At 37.3% G+C, this 18,567-nt stretch overlaps 1 protein-coding gene across 3 annotated transcripts in view; it reads left to right on the top strand.

Annotated features, from left to right (window-relative positions):
• The window catches only part of CRIM1 (cysteine rich transmembrane BMP regulator 1), a 199,757-nt gene that overhangs the window by 96,394 nt on the left and 84,796 nt on the right, over window positions 1-18,567 (top strand). For all 3 annotated transcript variants that reach the window (XM_074863314.1, XM_074863315.1, XM_074863316.1), the window contains one exon: window positions 3,582-3,702. In XM_074863314.1, the coding sequence (XP_074719415.1) occupies window positions 3,582-3,702 (121 nt within the window). The remainder of the gene's footprint in view (window positions 1-3,581; window positions 3,703-18,567) is intronic.

Raw genomic sequence — 18,567 nt, forward strand, 5'->3', positions numbered from 1 at the left:
ACTGCCTTGATCCTTCATAGGTAGTTATTTAGGTCTTGTCCCTAAACTGTACGTTCTATTCATTGAAAAGCCAGCATAATATGTAAAAGTGAAACTTAATATACTTGTGTTAATGTATGCTACTATAAAATTCTTTTCACCTAGTTATTAACAGTTTCATGATCAGAGACCTCTGGTTTTGTAGTCTACAAAGGAGGTTGCACATTACCGCAGCTCTGTTAGGGTCTGCAACGATGGTAGGGTTTCTGCTACATTCTCGTAGAAAGATTAGTAACTCTCAGATGCTACTGTGTACAAGTTCAGTGCATGAGAAGGTTCCTGAAGACTTGTAAGCAAATGTTGATCAGGTTCATCTTCACTGATAGGAAATTGCAACATGTTTATGAGTTCTTGAAGATATGTATTTGTCAAGCTATATATTTAAAGCTTAAAGCTTACAGGATAGACAAAAATAATTTTCTTTACACAGGATTTTAAATTTTTTCAGCTTGTAATAGAATGTATAATAACAGCTTATAATAAACCTGTTCATGAAAAGTATACATTGTAATTATTGGAATCGATGTAAGAGCTAGCAGTTCAGTGGCAAAAGTTTACAGTCTTATTTTTTAGGACACTAGTACAGCTGATCTGAGGGACATCTCGAAGTAGTGAAGAATCTGATTATAGACTGTTCTGTAACCTTAAAATATTTTCAGCTTATCTGGAAGTTTGGCTCAGTACTTTTCCAGTTTGAGAAACCCATTTAAATATGAAAAAAAGTAGGAACTTTTTCCTTTCTTCAAATATCTTTCATTTCTTATCTCTCTTCATCTCTCTCCAGTGAGGAAAGGCTGAAGGAGCTGGGACCGTTCAGCCTGAAGAAGAGAAGGCTCAGGGCAGATCTCATCGGTGCATATTAATACCTAAAGGGAGCGGGTAAAGACAGAACTAGGCTCTTTTCAGCAGTGCACAATGGCAGGTCCAGAGGCAATGGGCATAAACTGAAACAACAGAGGTTCCTTCTGAACATCAGGAAACACTCTTTCACCATGAGGGTGACTGAGCACGGGCACAGGTTGCCAAAAGAGGTGGTGGAGTCTCCCTCCTTGGAGATACTCAGAAGCGATCTAGGCATGGTCCTGGGCAACCAGATCTATGTGGCCTGGCTTGGGAAGGAAGTTGGACTAGATGACCTGCAGAGGTCCCGTCCAACCTCAGCTGTTCTGTGATTAATAATGTAATAATAAAGATCTCCCAGTTTGGATAGAAGACTGAGATGGGGTATGAGTGTGGATTATAGAATTCTGTGGGTGGATAAGCTCAGTGCATACCCTTTGTTCACCAAATCCTACTAATTCTTACAACAATTGGAGGGCGCTCTGGTACTAGTAAGAGATAAGTATAAAATAAATAAAAATGGGTAAATCAAATCAAACAGGGGAACTACTGAATGAGTGCAGCCACTTAATTACATGAGTTTTTTTATTTGAGTGCTCTTGATTTGGGATTCTTCTGTAATTTTTCTTAGGTTTGTACTTTTTTAATAAAGACTGTTTGGGCTGCTTTCCAGTATTAATGAGCCATGTACTAGCACACTATAGCCACTGCGAAGAATTCGAATTATTTAGGAAAAAAGAACACCTTAGCTGAGACTTGGTGGCATGATTAGGGAGTTTCCTTGTATTTCTTCTTTCATTGTCATTACTGTTATATGGAAAAATGGACACAAAAATAGCTGTGCAGTAGCAGTTTGTTGGTGAAACTTGTTAGCTGTTTTTCATCAGACTGCTTACCTGAGTAGGAGGTGGAAGGGGCCTTGAATCCAGGGAGTAGGAAGGTTACTAGTTTAAATTCAGGAAACTGGACATTGGTAGTTACTTGGCACAATAGAATCATGCAGATTCTGTTTGTCACATTGGACCACGCTGATGAGGTTATGATTCTTAATGCCTGTTGTGATAATGGAGGAACTAGATGTATATTTCTCACAGAAGAACTGTTTCAAACATGTTATTTATTAATAAAATAGAACATAAAACTCTAGGGGTTTAAGTGAATTGTTATAACCTGTCTTAAAGGCAGCTAGATATCTTTGTGTGTTTACGAAGAGATACAAAAGTTAATTCGATAATTGCCACTGTCGAGATGAGTAACTGTTAAATATTTCCATTTAAATTTAGTAACTTTCTGCATTGCTCCACCAAATGGATTTTAATTAAATTTGTTCATTTTCTCGGTGAGAACTACTTGAACTTGTCAGGTTTCTCTGATTTAGCAGATGGTTCTGTTTCCCAAATAACTGGAAAAAGGCAGATTCTGAATACTGCTTATACAGAGGATACACGCATACTCATGTTAACTCAAAGTTAACTCAAAGTTAATGGTCTTCAGGACAAACATACTGGTCCTAACCTTGATGAGCTGCAAACTGGTTTCATTGAACTTGTGTTTTCATTAAATGCTTAATGTAATATGCTAAGTAGATGTAATTCTGAGATTGATGTCTCGTTATGACCAATTGAATTATTATTGCTGCGTACCTCTGAAGATCAAGCCTGAAAAATGTAGGACTAGAAGACAGAAAATGGGACTTTGAAAAGGTATTAGTTCTTGCAAGAAGTGTGGTGTAGCATTGCCAAGCTGCTTTAGCACGGCAGTAAGTAGTAGTAATAATGTCAGTACTGAAGTGAAGTTAAATCTGTAATCATGGATATCATACTGTATAATTTTCAGTCTGATAACATTCTGTTCATCCTTCCTACTCAGTCAGTAGGTAGTTTCTTCAAAGAAGGAAACATGTTTTATTTTCTACTTTCTTAGTATAATTATGATAAGGAATAGTAAATAGATAATGCCTGAGCTGGTACTGATTTTTAACATAGGACATTTAGGACCAAATAAGATAAAGATGTGTTTTAACTTTCCTGAGTATGACTCATAGGATTAAATGTATATTCAGACTGACTTTTTGAATTTCTAAGGATTTGTTGTTTCCTAAAAAGAGTCAGTCTTATTAGTTATGCGTATTTGGTAATCTAACAGATAGATTTGGTAATTTGCATTTGTTTCTCACCATAGATAAATACCTAAACAGCACAACCTAATGGAATAATCTTTAAAAATGTAGCTTACATGTGCAGGCATAAATTCACAGTGTACCTTTAATATTTCTTTTTATTTCCTATAACTCAGGTATTTTACTTTTTAAAGGGACTTTAATCAGGAGAAATTTAAACAATGAATTGTTAACTGTTTTAAAAACTGTGGGGAAAATATATTATCAGTAACATAGTACATTTCTAGTCACTAATCTTATTCACAGGTGTAATGATTGTTTAAGGGTGCCTGTCTAACTTCTATATTTTTTTTTATTAACTAACATTAGTTCAATAGCTTCCAGAGTCAATGATTTTTAAAAGTGAATCTTAAAGAGAATGGAAGTCTTTTTGTAATGTTACCTACTGAGCATGCATTCATTAGATAATTTTTCTGACTTAAATTAAAAGGCTGATTCATAACTGGTTGCTTATGATGAAATAGTTTGCAAAAAGCTTCTAAAGCATGAGTAAAAGGTATCGTCTTCTCCCCTTCCTCCGCAGTGTTCAGCGTGGATTGCAGCACAGTTGAATGTCCTCCTGTTCAACAAGTTGTTTGCCCACTGGATAGCTATGAAACCCAAGTCAGGCTGACGGCTGATGGCTGCTGTACCCTGCCCACAAGGTTGGTGTCTTGATGGCTGAGTATTTTCAACTTGTTCTCTACAATTCAAGTACTATAAATACAGGATAATAATGCATACTTCTGTGACAATAAACGTTAATACAGAATAAAAATATATGAAATAGATTAAAGGTATATCAGGCTCATAGAAATATGAAATCTTTTTGAAGCAGAAAAAATTCTCGATGAAATGCATGAAGCTGATTTTTGCTAAAATTAGTTGAAGGATTTGTGACTCTAGATTGATTTTCAATGTATTCACTTAATTTTACAAAAGTGAATTATTTTGGGAAGCCTTTGAAGGTCTTTGATGGTAAGGAATTAAATGATAAAGATGGCAGAAGATATGCCAGAGAAAATCTCGCCTCATTGAAGAAAAAAATGTATTTTTTTGTATGTGGAAGACCACTGTAAGAAGCTGAAAGATGGTGGCTATCTGGAACTGTAGGGAAACAGAATTTCAAGTACTTGTGTGATGGTTTAGCCCCCGCCGAGGTCTGAGACCACGCGGCCGCTACCCCTCCCCCACAAAGGGAGTGAAATACGAAGCCCCAAGACTGAAATAAGGAAAGGTTTAATACAACAATGCAATAGCAACACAACAAACAACAGCAATAACAATAACAGTAATAGTGATAGCAATGAACAGAGCAAAATAGCTACCAAATACAGCAGTTTGAAGCAGGATGTACAAAACCACGAGTGCACCGCGCTCCGCGCCAGGAAAAATGTGACCTGCCAGGATGTGACGTCCGCATGGTATCTGAATAACCCGGCTAGAGCTCCCCCCCCACTGCTGGGGAAACTTAACCCTATCCTGGTTAAACCAGGACAACTTGTTTCCATTTTACTTCTGTTGTTCAAATAGGCACAGTGTATTACAATTTAGAAAAATAAGACAATTTGGAGTTAGTTTTGTTCCAAAATTCTGCACCACTGTTTCAGCCTCTGTTTTTACTACAGAATTCCCAAAGCCTGGTTCAGCAATATGCCCAATAAATACGAATTCAAGCAAAAAGTACCATCAATGAAAATGTTTTACACAAAATAGAAAATATCTCTTGTTGATGTAACTAGTCAGTTTATCTGGTGGTAAGGTCTTCGCACCATACAATATTGCCATATTCTCAACCCCTTGTGAGACTCTAAAGGAGTGATAAACTTGTAAAGAATTCAGAAAGTAGAAAAAGGCGAAGGTTATGTGATGAATCGGGGATCTTCCCTGTTGGGTACCCTTTGCTACACGTTTAATATGGTGACTTCTTTGAAACTGTTGTTTCCATGAATATGAGTGTCTCTTATTGCATGGAGGGTTAAAAATGTATCTATTTTTAAAAAAATAAGGCAGGAAAAGAGATGTGGAGAGCTTTATATAATGCAGTACTCCTGTCTATTAAAATTTGAAAATCTATTTCTAAACTTGACAAATTTTATTTGTAGTTGTAGAATACACGTAGTAGTCTATTTAAAAAATACTTACTATCCTTATGCAGTGAATGCTACAAATATTCTTTCATTTAGAGTTATTGTTTTCTTTTCTCTTTCGGGTTTTCTGAATTTTGGACCGGAACATGGTATGGATTCTCAGTATCATCCCTTTATTCTTTAACATTCTCATTAACCTTCCTAGGAATTACAGTAATTTCATGTTAGTTGACCTGGCTAGTTGGGATTGCACAGGAGGGTGTAGATTTTAAGTGGTCATCATACTGGCATTGCTGCCTGTACAGCTCACCATGTTCAAGACAACTAGAATAAAACACTGCTAAGGACTGTATTTGGAAAGATAGATTATAAACTCAAAAGAAGCAATCTCAGATGAAAATTTTATAAATTTCTAGTTTAGATTAACACTTAGAAACCTTGACACAATAGAAAACTTCAGTTAATGGTAGATTTTTACTTCCAAATTTGTTTCAACTTGCTGGATTAAAAACTGATATATAGGCCAAATTATTTTTGTTTCCCAAAAGTAAAGTTGTGTTCTACTTTTCTGCAGTCTAGTACAAGTTGTGGTTAGATTTTTTTTATTTTTTTTTTTTTCCTATTGCTTGGGTGGAGGGAATGAAAAATACCTACTTTATTCTTTGTAGATGATAACTTCAGTGTTCCTTCTATCAGGGAACAGAGTACCAAGAAAATAAAACTTCGTTTCCTTCAGAAAAATGACCAGTTGGAAATATTTTCTGTTTCTAGCACACACATGGGAACTGATCTTAAATAAAAACACCTAGAGCAAACATGTCCTTGAAAGAATCTTTTTCTTTCTTTGATAATATTTAAAAATACAACCACTTGATTTGCTGTGTGTTAACTGTAACTGATGTCTGAAGCGTACTGGTACACGTGCATGGTACTTAACTGCCAAAACCAGAATTCTCGTCTCCTGTGCACAAAGACACCGATTGTACAAGCAGGCTTAGAGTATGTGAATTATTAGATAATTCTGGATTGCACTGAAACCTCTTGGAAATCAGATTGCTGTGCATTACTGGGATCAGAGTTCAACAAGGGATCAGAGCCTGGGATAGATGGTTCTTAGCTCCTGGAGTCTCATGATCGGGTTGGAGGGCTTTTTTGTTAATACCTCTGTCTTCCTTGATGTGTAAAACTGCAAAAAAACACAATTAGCGTAACCTAGTCTGTCTGCAGACAGGTTGAAACAGTTATAGGTGTCTTATATTCCTCCATTAATTTTTAATTTTGTGGCTCAGTCTGTGTTGCTGTATATAGTTATTGTGTGGGTTGCTACACTGATTGCCTTAATTCAGTCAAAGCAATAATGCACTTCTTAATAGAGTAGGTGAGAAGGAAAGAAGAGACAACAACAAGATCATAGAGATGCCCTACATGTTGTGAGCCTGCTAGAAATGTATTTAGTTATTTAGATTTTAGTATACTGATGTGCTTCTTAAGGAAGACAGTGCCATAGTCATCATTCATGTGCTGTAAGTAAAGATATCACTTGAAGGCAGGAGAAAAGAATATAGACATGGAGATAATCAGAAAAAAAGTTTAGATGAAGGTTAGAGGGAAGAGAAGTATATGTATGAAAAGAGAGATAGCAAAAGGGGAAACTAAGTTCAGTTACTTGAAACATGAAAATCAAACCATTTGAATTCAGGTTCAAGGTTTCTTCAGATTTGAGGAAACATTGGAGCTTTATATTTGAAGCCAGGATCTCTATCCCACATAAGGCTGGCATTTCAAAACTGTAGAAAAAGTCAAATAAAGTGCAGATTTATGGATTAATGACTCTACACTGGGAAAAGGGGATGCTTTTCCATAATTCTGGAATTTCTTACTGAACTCATGATGGAATATTAACATTGTTGACTGTGATTCAGTTTAGAATTGCCTAAATCCATGTCATACCTCTTTTTTAATCGTTAGAAGTTCAAAAGAAGTGTCACTGTATGTTTTAATGTACGTTTGAGAATAATTTATTAAAAACAAGGAAATAGTGTTTCATATGGTCAGTCTTTAGACTTCATGAAACTATTTTTGTTAAGATTATGAACTCTTTCAAGAAATTACAATTATTTGTTTCATTTACTGCCACTAAAATAAAGGCTTAATACCATCAGAAATGGAGAGCAGTCAAGGAGAGTGTCATGGCTAAGGATGAATGGCATGTCACTGACTCAATTAAGAAGTAGCTGACAAGTTCAGGTACAAGCAGAAGCAGATTGACTTCTGTCCCACATCTTGTTCTTTGCTGGTTTCATTCTATGTAATAGGCTAAGAAAAGAGAGATCCTTAAATCTGGTGTTAAGTTGGCATTTGTTTTATGAGTGAGCTCTTGAATGCATATTCATAGTATTGAAAACTCCTCTAGCAATGCCAGGGGAGAAGTGGGAATAGTAAACAAACATCTGATGCCGTTAAGTTCTTGTATTCAGAGATTCATTTAGTTTCACACTGATTTCTAATGCGATGGTTCAAACACAACAGCTTACTGATTTGGCATTGATATTGAAATACCAGTCGCTTCAACTTTCATCAGACTGTCATGAGACACCTTAAATTTCCAGCTATTTATGTTAGAAAAGCTAAATGATATGTCTGTCTCTGGTCTTGGTAAAGATGCTCTCTTCTCCAAGGAGCTTATCAAATAAAAACATATTAGAGCTCCTACAGAGCACATGTTATCACAGTTTCGTTAATATAAGTTTGTCTTCTATTACAAAGTTAAATGAAGTGTATCAGTATGAAGGGTACAGAATCCATTATCTTCAGATGTTTCCAATTTTTCTGTTGTGAATTAATTTTCTTCAAATTTTCGGATTCCTTCGAGAATTTATTTGTAAGTGTAAAAAATCTATCGAAATCCATTTAATTTCTTACCTATGAAGAATGGATAGTAACAACAGGAGCTGATTTCAGTGATTAGTGTTGGCTTAATCTTTATTGCTCACGTGGTTTTGTACATTTTTCGTAGGATTATATACAACGGAGTAAATTACATGTTTGGATAGCTTTGCACCAAATATTTGTGGATTATCTTTTTTTCTTTCTGGCTGCTCTCTTTATTAGAATAGTTAGGAAGTTCAGTCTACTAGGTCTCTGCTTCTTGCTCTAGTTTTATCCCCCTGCTTGTGTCCTCTTTTCCCTTCATGTAATTTAAGTATAGTCTCTTCCCTTGCACCAGTTTCTATTCTCCCTGCTGTCGCCTGTTAAAAATCTCGTAGCTTCAAGATTCATTCAGTGCTCTGTTACCTCAGAGATATCTTCTTCCCCCCCCCCCCCCCCCCCAGCTATTCATGGTCATGCTGTTAATAAAAACAGATAAACCAAGACAATTCTAGAGAACTAGAAAGATGTTAGTACTGTGTCAACATTAAAAAGAACAAAAACTAAGTAATTAATCTGGTTATCTTGATATCAGTTCTGAGAGAAATACTGGGAAAACTGATAGAGGATTGAACTGAGAATTAAAGGCTGTAGTTATAGCTAAAAGCAACCAATGTTGCTTTGACACACACAGTTTTATGAAACTTGATTTTGTCTTTTGAAGATACTAAGCTTGCCTTAAAAATCTGACCGTCAGAGTGCCTCTCTTCTCAATTTCTGACTTCTGTAGTCACCAGTCCTTTTCCTTGTATTGGATTCTAGAAAAAAAAACACAAAACAAATAAACCCCAAAGAAACAAAACAAAACAAAACAGGACTTTTTAATTAATATTGTCTCACAGGGTTTACTTTATAAAATGGAAATACATCTGTATGTTCACTAAATCACAATAATAACTTTGCTTGACATACTTATTTAAAAAGCGCACACCATAAGCCTGAATATGTTCTAGATTAGAAAACGCTCAGAAATAGTTGATATATGTTTATACATCAAAATCTCTAGTAGTTTATTTTCTGTCTGCATCTTAGTTTTGAAAAAGCAGTATCAAGGTTGATGTGGTGGAAGGAGGAAGGAAAAAACAAATCTAAATGAAGAATAACAGAAGCAGATAACAAGTTAGAGAGACAAAACTTTAAGAGCAGTGAACTGCTTAATAAATCTAAATGAAACAGGAATACAAGTCACAGTGACTATTTTGTATGTCAGAAGAGTGAAGAGGAGCTTTTTACAGATAGAATCTTGCAAGATTGGAATTCAAAAGATTTGGACTTGAGGGATGAGCAAATGAAGACTCTTTGAATCTGATCATTTCACTATCACTTAGTTACAGGTAGCTGGATGGTGTTGCAAATTCAAAACTCTCAGCTGGCTCAAGTAGCGTGGAGTAGGATTATAGTTCCAGTTCTGAAGAAAACCTCTGAAAAAGTTTCATAAATGAATTAGTCATAGAACTTCTTTTGCTTGTTTTAATAGTCTTTTCCCCATTGGTTTTTCTTCACATGTGGCTAAAATATCTCAATCTGGGGCCGCTGTGAATGGCAGTGTCGCGGTTTGGTCTGCAGCATGGTAAAGAAGTGAAAAGGACTTGACCAGCAAAAGTATTAGTTCTCTGGACGATGTCGCAAAATACTGTTTTACACTGTAATCCCCTACTCAGTCCTGTTGGAGGGTCAGAGGGGAAATTTATACGTGCATTTTATTTTCCCTAAGCATAAAACTTTACTTAGAAAACAGCACAGCTCCTCCCCCAATTCTTAAATACTTACATTTTTATACAGCTCAAGAAAATGAGTAATGCTTTGATGTAGTAGCAAATTATTTATTTGCCCAAAGTTATGTCAAGCTATATTTGGATAAAAATTAAATACAATTTAGAAAGTACAAAACCAGATTTTTTTAATCATATTTAAGTAAAATTACCTTTCAAGGGATGAAATGGTAGGAAAAAGAGTAAATTTACAAAAACATACTTAACTTTAAGAATAATCTATTAAATTAAGAAAACACTCTTTTCCATCTGACCCGTACTAAAATACTTTTAACATGAGTGTGCTTTATTTAGCAGTTCTACAAACATTAAGGATTAGTAGCAGTTTATATTAGAGCGTGTCTCTAAATTTTGTATACCATTACTGAATTGGTTTTGATTCCAGAGGAAGAACTTGCCCGGTTTATTATTTGTAGTCTTTTGTTTCTAATAGAACTTTGCACTGTCTTAGGCACGATGTAGATGCCACTTGTGAAATTCATTGTTAGCAGTTTTGCTTCTGTTTGTCAGAAAACTTGTAGATAGCAGTTAAGTCAACCATGATGCCTTTTCATTTTAGTGAACTGAACCAGAGGTCCTGTGTCAGCTGTTCATGCAAAAATCACACATCTTCAGAGGTCATTTAAAGTTATTTTTTATTTTATTATCCTTCTAGATTACTTTGCCCAGTAAGCAATAGCTTTTAATGTACTTTATTCCCTTTTATGACACTTGGACCTGTTGTCATTGTATCATCTATTGTGTCCACAACCTGTCATGGCCTTGGACTTACCAGCCAATATTCTGTACTTCATGTAACACCAGTGTCTGGGGAATCTAGTGGCAGCTGCACATAAACCAGCACAGTTCTTTTCTTATCATTTTATGGCAGCCACCAGAATCCTAACTAGGAAGTCTATAGTTGTAAGTTCTGTTTTAAACTATTACCAATTTATATTTGCATTATATTTGAGAGTACCCATACACAGTTAGTTGGATAATGTTTTTCTTTATATAGCATCTGTAGAGGTGGCCTCTGAGTCCCTGATTATCTTTGCATCTATCCCACTCAATAGAAGGGGTAGTGTTTCTGTTCCTCCTTCTTAGCTGCTTGGCTGGGCCAGATCTTTTCTACATCATTCCTTATCAAAAAATGACATGATTCTTGCATGTTTGTCTAGATTCTTTTCTTGGGTCTTCCTGTCTTTGGAAAACCTTAATTTTATGATACATTGTTTGGGTGTTCAGTACAGGATTCACCACTTTGTTTTTCCCAACCTTTTTTAGAGGGCACTCATGATTTTCTGGGACGTGTAACTTTTTCTCTTTCCCTCCTGTACCAGTCACCTCTCTTAAGCAACTTTTGCTGATAGAGAGGTCTCCCTTGTATTTGTTCTAGAATTTTAGATCCTTCTCCTCCACCCGTATCATCCTCAAGAAATGGTATCCAAGAAAAAGTGGTTGTTGATCCCAGTTTTTGTTGAAGGAAAGTTCAGCTGGAACTAGTAAGACCAAATACAAATCCAAGCACCTGTATCTCCCTGAGATTTCTATTCAGGTCTTGACTTCTCAGTAATCCGGGTAGTTGAACCAAAGGTCTAGCAAAAGCATGTTAAGGGTTCTGCAGAAGCTTTGCTGTGCCTTCAGTTCTTCCATCATTATCTTAGAAACTCTGATTTCTAGCTATCATGGCCAACTTGCTCAAGTTGTCCCTCCTGTACTTTAGCAGACCACTTTGTCATCTCAAGTACATCTGACTATCCAGTACCATGATGTTGTAACACTTGGTGTTGAGTTGGAGACTCCCTTACTGAAGAGGCAGGTTTTATATCAAAAGAAATCTCTACGCTGATGCCAGTTGAACCCATCCCATGTCAAACTCAGTCTTGCAATAGGATTTTGTTTGTTTTAACAGTTGATGAAGAGACTGAATAGAACACTGCAATTTTGTGAAGTTTCATATCTGGAAGTAGGTGTTTAGACATTTTCATGCATTTTTGTCTTTAATTAGAAATCCTCAAAAGTTAGGAAACAGCAGTTTTTCCCAGGAAAACCATTTTTCTTCATTCAGGTCTGCTAAGTGAGAAAGTGGTATTCAGTTCTGTTTACGGGCTGTGCTGTACTGAATATCCACAAAGAGCAAGGATAAAAGGGCACATGTGACCTTTATAGGTGACCCATGTTCCATGTCCATCTTCTCCATGTTAGTCTTTCAGGAGATGTAATGAATTGCTAGTCAAAGTTCAGGCAGTCCCTTTCTTCCTCCCTTACTACAGCTGCCTCAGCAATTCCTAGATGTTCTCAGTGTGATGACAGTTATTGCTGCCTTGGCGTCCAGCCTCACAATGTGGGTTGTTTTGGCAAGCAACCATATTTTCCTGAAGTCCACAAATGAGAAAAAGATGATAAGTTTGGGTGGTTTGTTTGTTTTTTTTTTTTTTTTTTTTTTTTAAAGTCATCTCATAAAACTTGAACAGAAGCTCTTGAAACACAAGACATTTTTGGAGCCTGATGGCTGGCTTCTGAGTGTCAGAGACCTCTAAGGAAGAGAAGAAACATGAGAACATTTTAAAATAAATACCATGTGAATCTTCTGCAGAAGAAGCTGTAAGACGTTGTAAATATAGGGGTCCCTGCTTGCATCTTTTATAAGATTTCGCACCTGTATTGTTTAAATTAAAAATACACATCTGTGCTCTTCCACCATTTCCTAGGAAGTACTGAATTGCAAAACCTTTCAAGACAATGCTACCTAAAGGAAGGAGCACATTTCTCTTATGCAAAAAAAAAAAAACGGCATTTGCACAGGGGGAGGAAATATTGCTCATAGTTATGCAAAGCAGCTTCCTTATTTTATGTATGAGTTTTTATGGGAAAGTATATGTTTTAATTTGACTATCTGCTCTGGTAATGGTGTATTTCACTGTTGAACTTAAACAGAAATTTTAACCCAGATAAATTAAAGTAACTCTTAATTGTATCTACTTTTATGCTTCAAAGTAGAATGAGATTGTAGTGTCTATAGAAATTTGGTTTTGTTTGCATTCTTGACAAGCAAGCTGGTGTTTGAACTCTTTCAAATTATAATAAGCTGATAGACATCCTTTCTGTTAAAAATTTTTGTTTTCACTTGTCAGTCTAAGAATTAGTGTATACCTTGATTACACTGAATATTGCTCTCCCTCCTCACCCCAAGACTTCCCACTCTATTTTGTTCCAGTTCATCTACTTAATTAGCTATTAACTTGTTTGGAAATTGAATAGGTGATTTAATTAAGAGTAATTCTGACTTAACAGGCAAATTTCTGTTTGTATCACAGAGATCAATAATGTCTTTGACAGTCGTCTTCAAACTCATAACTGCACAGATGCCTAGGGAGACCTATATATGTAATAAAGCAATAGAATTATTTCTTGGATGTTTGCATTTTAGAAGGGAAGTAGACATGAGAATTTCCCATCAGTTTCCAACAGTACTTGGAGCAGATGTTGATACCAACATTACTGAGGTTATATCAAAAAAGTCTGAAGTTGTGTTTCCCCTCAAAAATAGCAGGAAACATTGTGTTGGAGTTCAACAGCCATAAATCGATGCTTCCTATTTTCCTTCTTAAATTATTTAATATTTAAAAAGTGGAACTGAAGGTTGTGGACAGTTTTAAAATAGTAACTAGTTTCTCAGTACTCTTCCTTGAAATGTCACTGGTGGAATTTCAAGAAGCTTTTTTCTAGAAAAGTGTTACAGTTCTTGCATACATGGTTCCCACTACATGGAGAAGATCTCATTAATTGGAGTTGTTTGTTTTCAGAAACACTGGGATTCTGGAGCAATCTTCTGACCTAATTTTTAAATACAGTCCATAATGGAATGAATTCAGAAGCTAAATGTTCATCTACTGGTTTGCCATGGTTTTAGGAAGGACATTTTTGTCCTTTCTGGACAGTTTGCTTTCTGGCCTCACTCATGAGAAGAGCATGGAACTGTTCTCAAACAGAGTCTTAGTCGATTTATCCAAGATGCGGCTGGAGCCGAACTTGGCAAGGGATGCAAAGAATAGTAAGAAGGGCTTCTAGAGGTATGTCAGACAGAAAAGTCAAAGAAAGTCTACTCCCTGCCCCCATCCCCACACTCCCTGATGAACACAACTAGTAAACTGGTAACAGCGGATGAGGAGAAGGCTGAGGTACTCAACTTTTTTGCTTCAGTCTTCACCGTCAGCCTCTCTTCCCTCACTTCTTGAGTGCTGGAAGGCAGGGACTGGGGGAGCAAATCCCTCCCACTGTAAGAAAAGATCAGGTTCATGACCACCTGACGAACCTGAAAATACATAACTGTATGGGATCTGACAAGATGCATCCTAGAGTCCTGACGGAATTGGCTGATGTAGTTGCCAAGCAACTCTCAATATTTGAAAAATCATGGCAGTCAGGTGAAGTCCCTGGTGACTGGAAAAAGGGAGATGTTGCACTCACCTTTAAAAAGAGTAGAAAGAAGGACACTGGGAACTACCAACCTGTCAGCCTCACCTCTGTGCCCGGGAAGGTCATGGAACAGATCCTCCTAGAAGCCATGCTAAGGCATGTGGAGGACAGGGGGTTGATTTGAGACAGCCAGCACGGCTTCACCAAGGGCAAGTCCTGCCTCACCAACCCAGTGGCCTTCTATGATGAAGTGACTACATCAGTGGAAAGGGGAAGAGCTATGGCTGTCATTTATCTGGGCTTCTGTAAAGCCTTTGACACAGTCCCCCACAACATCCTTCACTCTAAATTGGAGAGGTATAGATTTGACAGATGGACTGTTCAGTGGATGAGGAATTGCTTGGATCGTCGCATCCAGAGGGTAGTGATCAATGGCTCAATGTCCAGATGGAGATCTGTGACAAGTAGTGTCCTTCAGGGGTCTGTATTGAGACCAGTACTGTTTAGTATCTTCATCAGTGATGTAGTGAGAGTGCACCCTCAGCAAGTATGCACACAACACCAAGCCTCAGTGGTGTGGTTGACACACCTGAGGGATGGGATGCCATCCAGAGAGACCTGGACAAGCTTGAGAAGTTGACCCATGTGAACCTCATGAGGTTCAACAATGCCAAGCGCAAGGTCCTGCACCTGGGTCGAGGCAACCCCCAGTATCAATACAGGCTGGGGGATGAAGGGACTGAGAGCAGCCCTGCCAAGAGGAACTTGGAAATACTGGTGAATGAAAAGATGGACATGACCTGGCATTGTGCACTCACAGCCCAGAAGGCCAACCGTATCCTGGGCTGCATCAAAAGAAGTGTGGCCAGCAGGTCAAGGGAGGTGATTCTCCCCTTCTACTCTGCTCTGGTGAGACCCCACCTGCAGTGCTGTGTCCAGCTCTGAGGTCCTCAGCACAGGAGAGACAGGGACCACTGGAGTGAGTTCAGAGGAGGGCCACAAAAATGATCAGAGGTACATAGTACCTCTCCTATGAAGACAGTCTGAGAGAGTTGGGGTTGTTCAGCCTGGAGAAGAGAAGGCTCCAGGGGTGACCTTATTGCAGCCTTCCAGTACTTAAAGTGGACTTATAAGAAAAACGGAGGCAAAATTGTTAGCAGGGTCTGTTGTGATAGGACATGGACTAAAAGACTTAAACTGAAAGAGGTTAGATTTAGATTAGATATAAAGAAAAAATTTTTTACAATGAGGGTGGTGGAACAGGTTACCCAGAGAGGTTGTAGATGCCCCATCCCTGGAAACATTCAAGGCCAGGTTGGACGGGGCTTTGAGCAACCTGGTGTAGTAGAAGATGTCCCTGCTCATTGTAGGGGGGTTGGACTAGATGACCTTTAAAGGTCCTTTCCAACCTAAACTATTCTAATATTACCCTTCCTAAACTTGTACAGCATTGCCTTCAGGAATAAGAGAAAAGTGGATAACAGCACGAATGGCATGGAAAAACTAAACGTGGAATAGTTATTGGGGTTTTTTTCTTTCAAAGAAGAAAGAGTGGACATCAAATAATCAGATAAACAGTAATGTGTTTTGGGGAGGTTGGTAGGTTTTGGGGGGTTTTGTTGTTGTTGTTTTTCAGGTTTTTTTGGTTTGTTTATGGAAAAGTCATCCCTGATGGCTTAGTTTGAGGGAGATATGTCATTCAGGAGTAAGAAAGTTCAGAGTCACAGAAATATTGAAATTAGCGAATTACTTATAAAGCTGTTTTTTGTAAGTAATTTTGGACCTGAAGTCCTTAGGAATTGTGGGTTTCTTTTGTAAGAGGACCAGTTATTTTTACATTCCTCATTAAGAAGTAATGAAATAGGAAAAGAAATAGATTCTTATAATACCAGCTAACATTTGTATAACATCTTAACTAATGTTTTTGCTTTTGAAATATTTGTTATATTATGAAGGGTGAGGCTGATAAACCTAAGGAAAGAGTAACTGAGATACGTAGTGGTAAAAAAAAGATCTTCAACAGAGAAAAGCATAAGCTGGTATGGCAAAATGTGAGAAAAATACAGAGTTGAACTTGTTTATACTGTGTTTTATTTCATATACTGATGAATTCAAAAGGGTCTGTATATATATGGGTATACTTGAAAAAATCAACGCACTTAAAGTCAGTGCACTTGGCCAGTGGTTGTATGCCTATTGGTCCCATGGCATTACTCTTCTGTGACTGTCCTCTCTTCCCATCTCATCCCTCTGGGAAACAGACCAGTTGATTTAACATTAGTCAAAGGATGAAATCAAGTCTTTTAGTCAAATGAACTCTTTGGATTCTAATAAGCCTTGGAAAGATGATAATCTACTTGATGTGAATGCTGATTTTATGACTTTTTCCCTTGTTTAGCATCTGTTTGCTATTTCGTAACACTAATAACATGCAAAAGATGCACAAAACCCATTCCATTTTACAGTATCTTTAATTAAAAGCTAGATAGTTGCCTTTTGTAATATTTAAATGTCCCCTCTGTATAAAGATTACTGTACTCATCGAAACATGCACTATTATATTGGGTATCTGTTTGTAACAATATCCAGAATTTTAGAAAGTAATTCTTACTTAGGAGCACACTAGCTTTGATTTCTCAATAAGTAAACCCCCTGGAGAATTAAAATAGGAAGAACTTCCATATGAGTCAGTTCATATAGAAGTGATGCAAAACTTTTGAGCATTTGGAAATGGTCTGATAATAAGTGTTATATGGAAATTTCACAGTTGTTCTGCAGTCTCTTTCTACAGGTTTATTATTGATCTCCAAAATAAAGTACTAAAACCTTCCCAGGAAAAAATAATGTTTTCATTACTGACTTGCTTAATCGTGTCTTTAAAACTGTAAATGCAAAATGTATAAAGTGGTGACCTTGAACTTGTGGGAGAAAACTCTCCAGTCTGTATGTCTGAAGATTTAGGAAAATTCTAGCTGAACAACTTGGCTGGAGGTGTCCCAATAGCTTTGTGTTTGCCTGCAGCATCACTTTCTGCATAGGACTGGAGTTTATCTTTTCTAAGACTAGCATTTGGTTGATTCCTTAAACTGTAGCTTGATCAGTTTAAAACTCATCATCTTGCCTACTTAACTCACATCGTGGCTTCATGTGTAAGTAACAGGGACATAATCCTTCACTGATTTCATAAGACTGCTATGTTAGTATTTCATTTTGCTGTATCATCGTCTCTTATACTCTATGCTTGATGATAGGGAGGGTCTTGCATTTAATCTGTTTTCTTTGCCACGAGTTCATCCAGCTTTGATAATGCTGAGAGTTCTCTTCTGAAAATTCATTCTTTTACAGTATTCTTAGGTGTTTATATTATTAACAGATCTGTGGGAGTTTACTACATTTAGGTAACATATGTGCTAATAATGTTAATGCAAATTGTACTAGATTCCTGCAAGGAAAAAAAAGAAGGACCGTGATAAAATCTCCACAGGAATGTGATGTGTTTCAGGAATGCTTTTCTCTCTAGTCTCAGTGCTTTAGACTTAATTTTGTTTTGATCCTCGAAATGAATATCCTTCTCCTCAACACACCCCCGCCCCAACCTTCCCATTCACTGGTACTGAATCTTTTTTCCAGTAGGCCTGTTCTTATTTTCATAGCTGCTATGAACAGAACTCTTTTGATCCTACCATCAAAACAGCTTTTCTGAGGCTAACCATGCCCTTCTGTCTTTATCATAGAATGGTTTTGGTTGGAAAGGACCTTAAAGGTCACCTAGTTCCAACCACCCTGCCATGGGCAGGAAAAGGGTAACCCGTCCCTGGGTGGGCTCAAACCACCAACCTTTCAGTTAATAGCCCAAAATGCTAGCTGATTGCGCCACAGAGACTCCCTAAAATTGTGCAAGTGGCAGATACTGAGTGCCAATTTCTTGGTACCTCAAGTACTGATCTCCCTTGCATCTTGGAACTTTTGGATGCCACTATACTATTTGATGTTGCAGTGGTGTCACTGCAGGCTACTGTGTGAAGTAAGAAGGCAACGTATAAAGTTATCTTCTCTCTGGGAAGGTTTCCTTGCAGTAACTTCTGCTGTGTCTGTTTTCCTTAATTGAGTTAGTTATAGAGGGAGTAGCTCAGAAGCAACATAGTGCCTTACTGATCAGCAGTCTGAACATCTTAATTTTATAGAAATTACTTCAAGAGGGACCACTGCCTCTATCAACAGACTTATCACAGTCTGGCCTGCTAAGCTTTTTCAAACCTAACGCTCAATACCAAGGCTAAGATACACACAACCTGCAGGTGAATCCTGTGATAGAGCAAAGAGCTGGACTACAACTTCT

Source organism: Strix uralensis, chromosome 3 (assembly GCF_047716275.1).
Source record: "Strix uralensis isolate ZFMK-TIS-50842 chromosome 3, bStrUra1, whole genome shotgun sequence".
NCBI lineage: Eukaryota > Metazoa > Chordata > Aves > Strigiformes > Strigidae > Strix > Strix uralensis.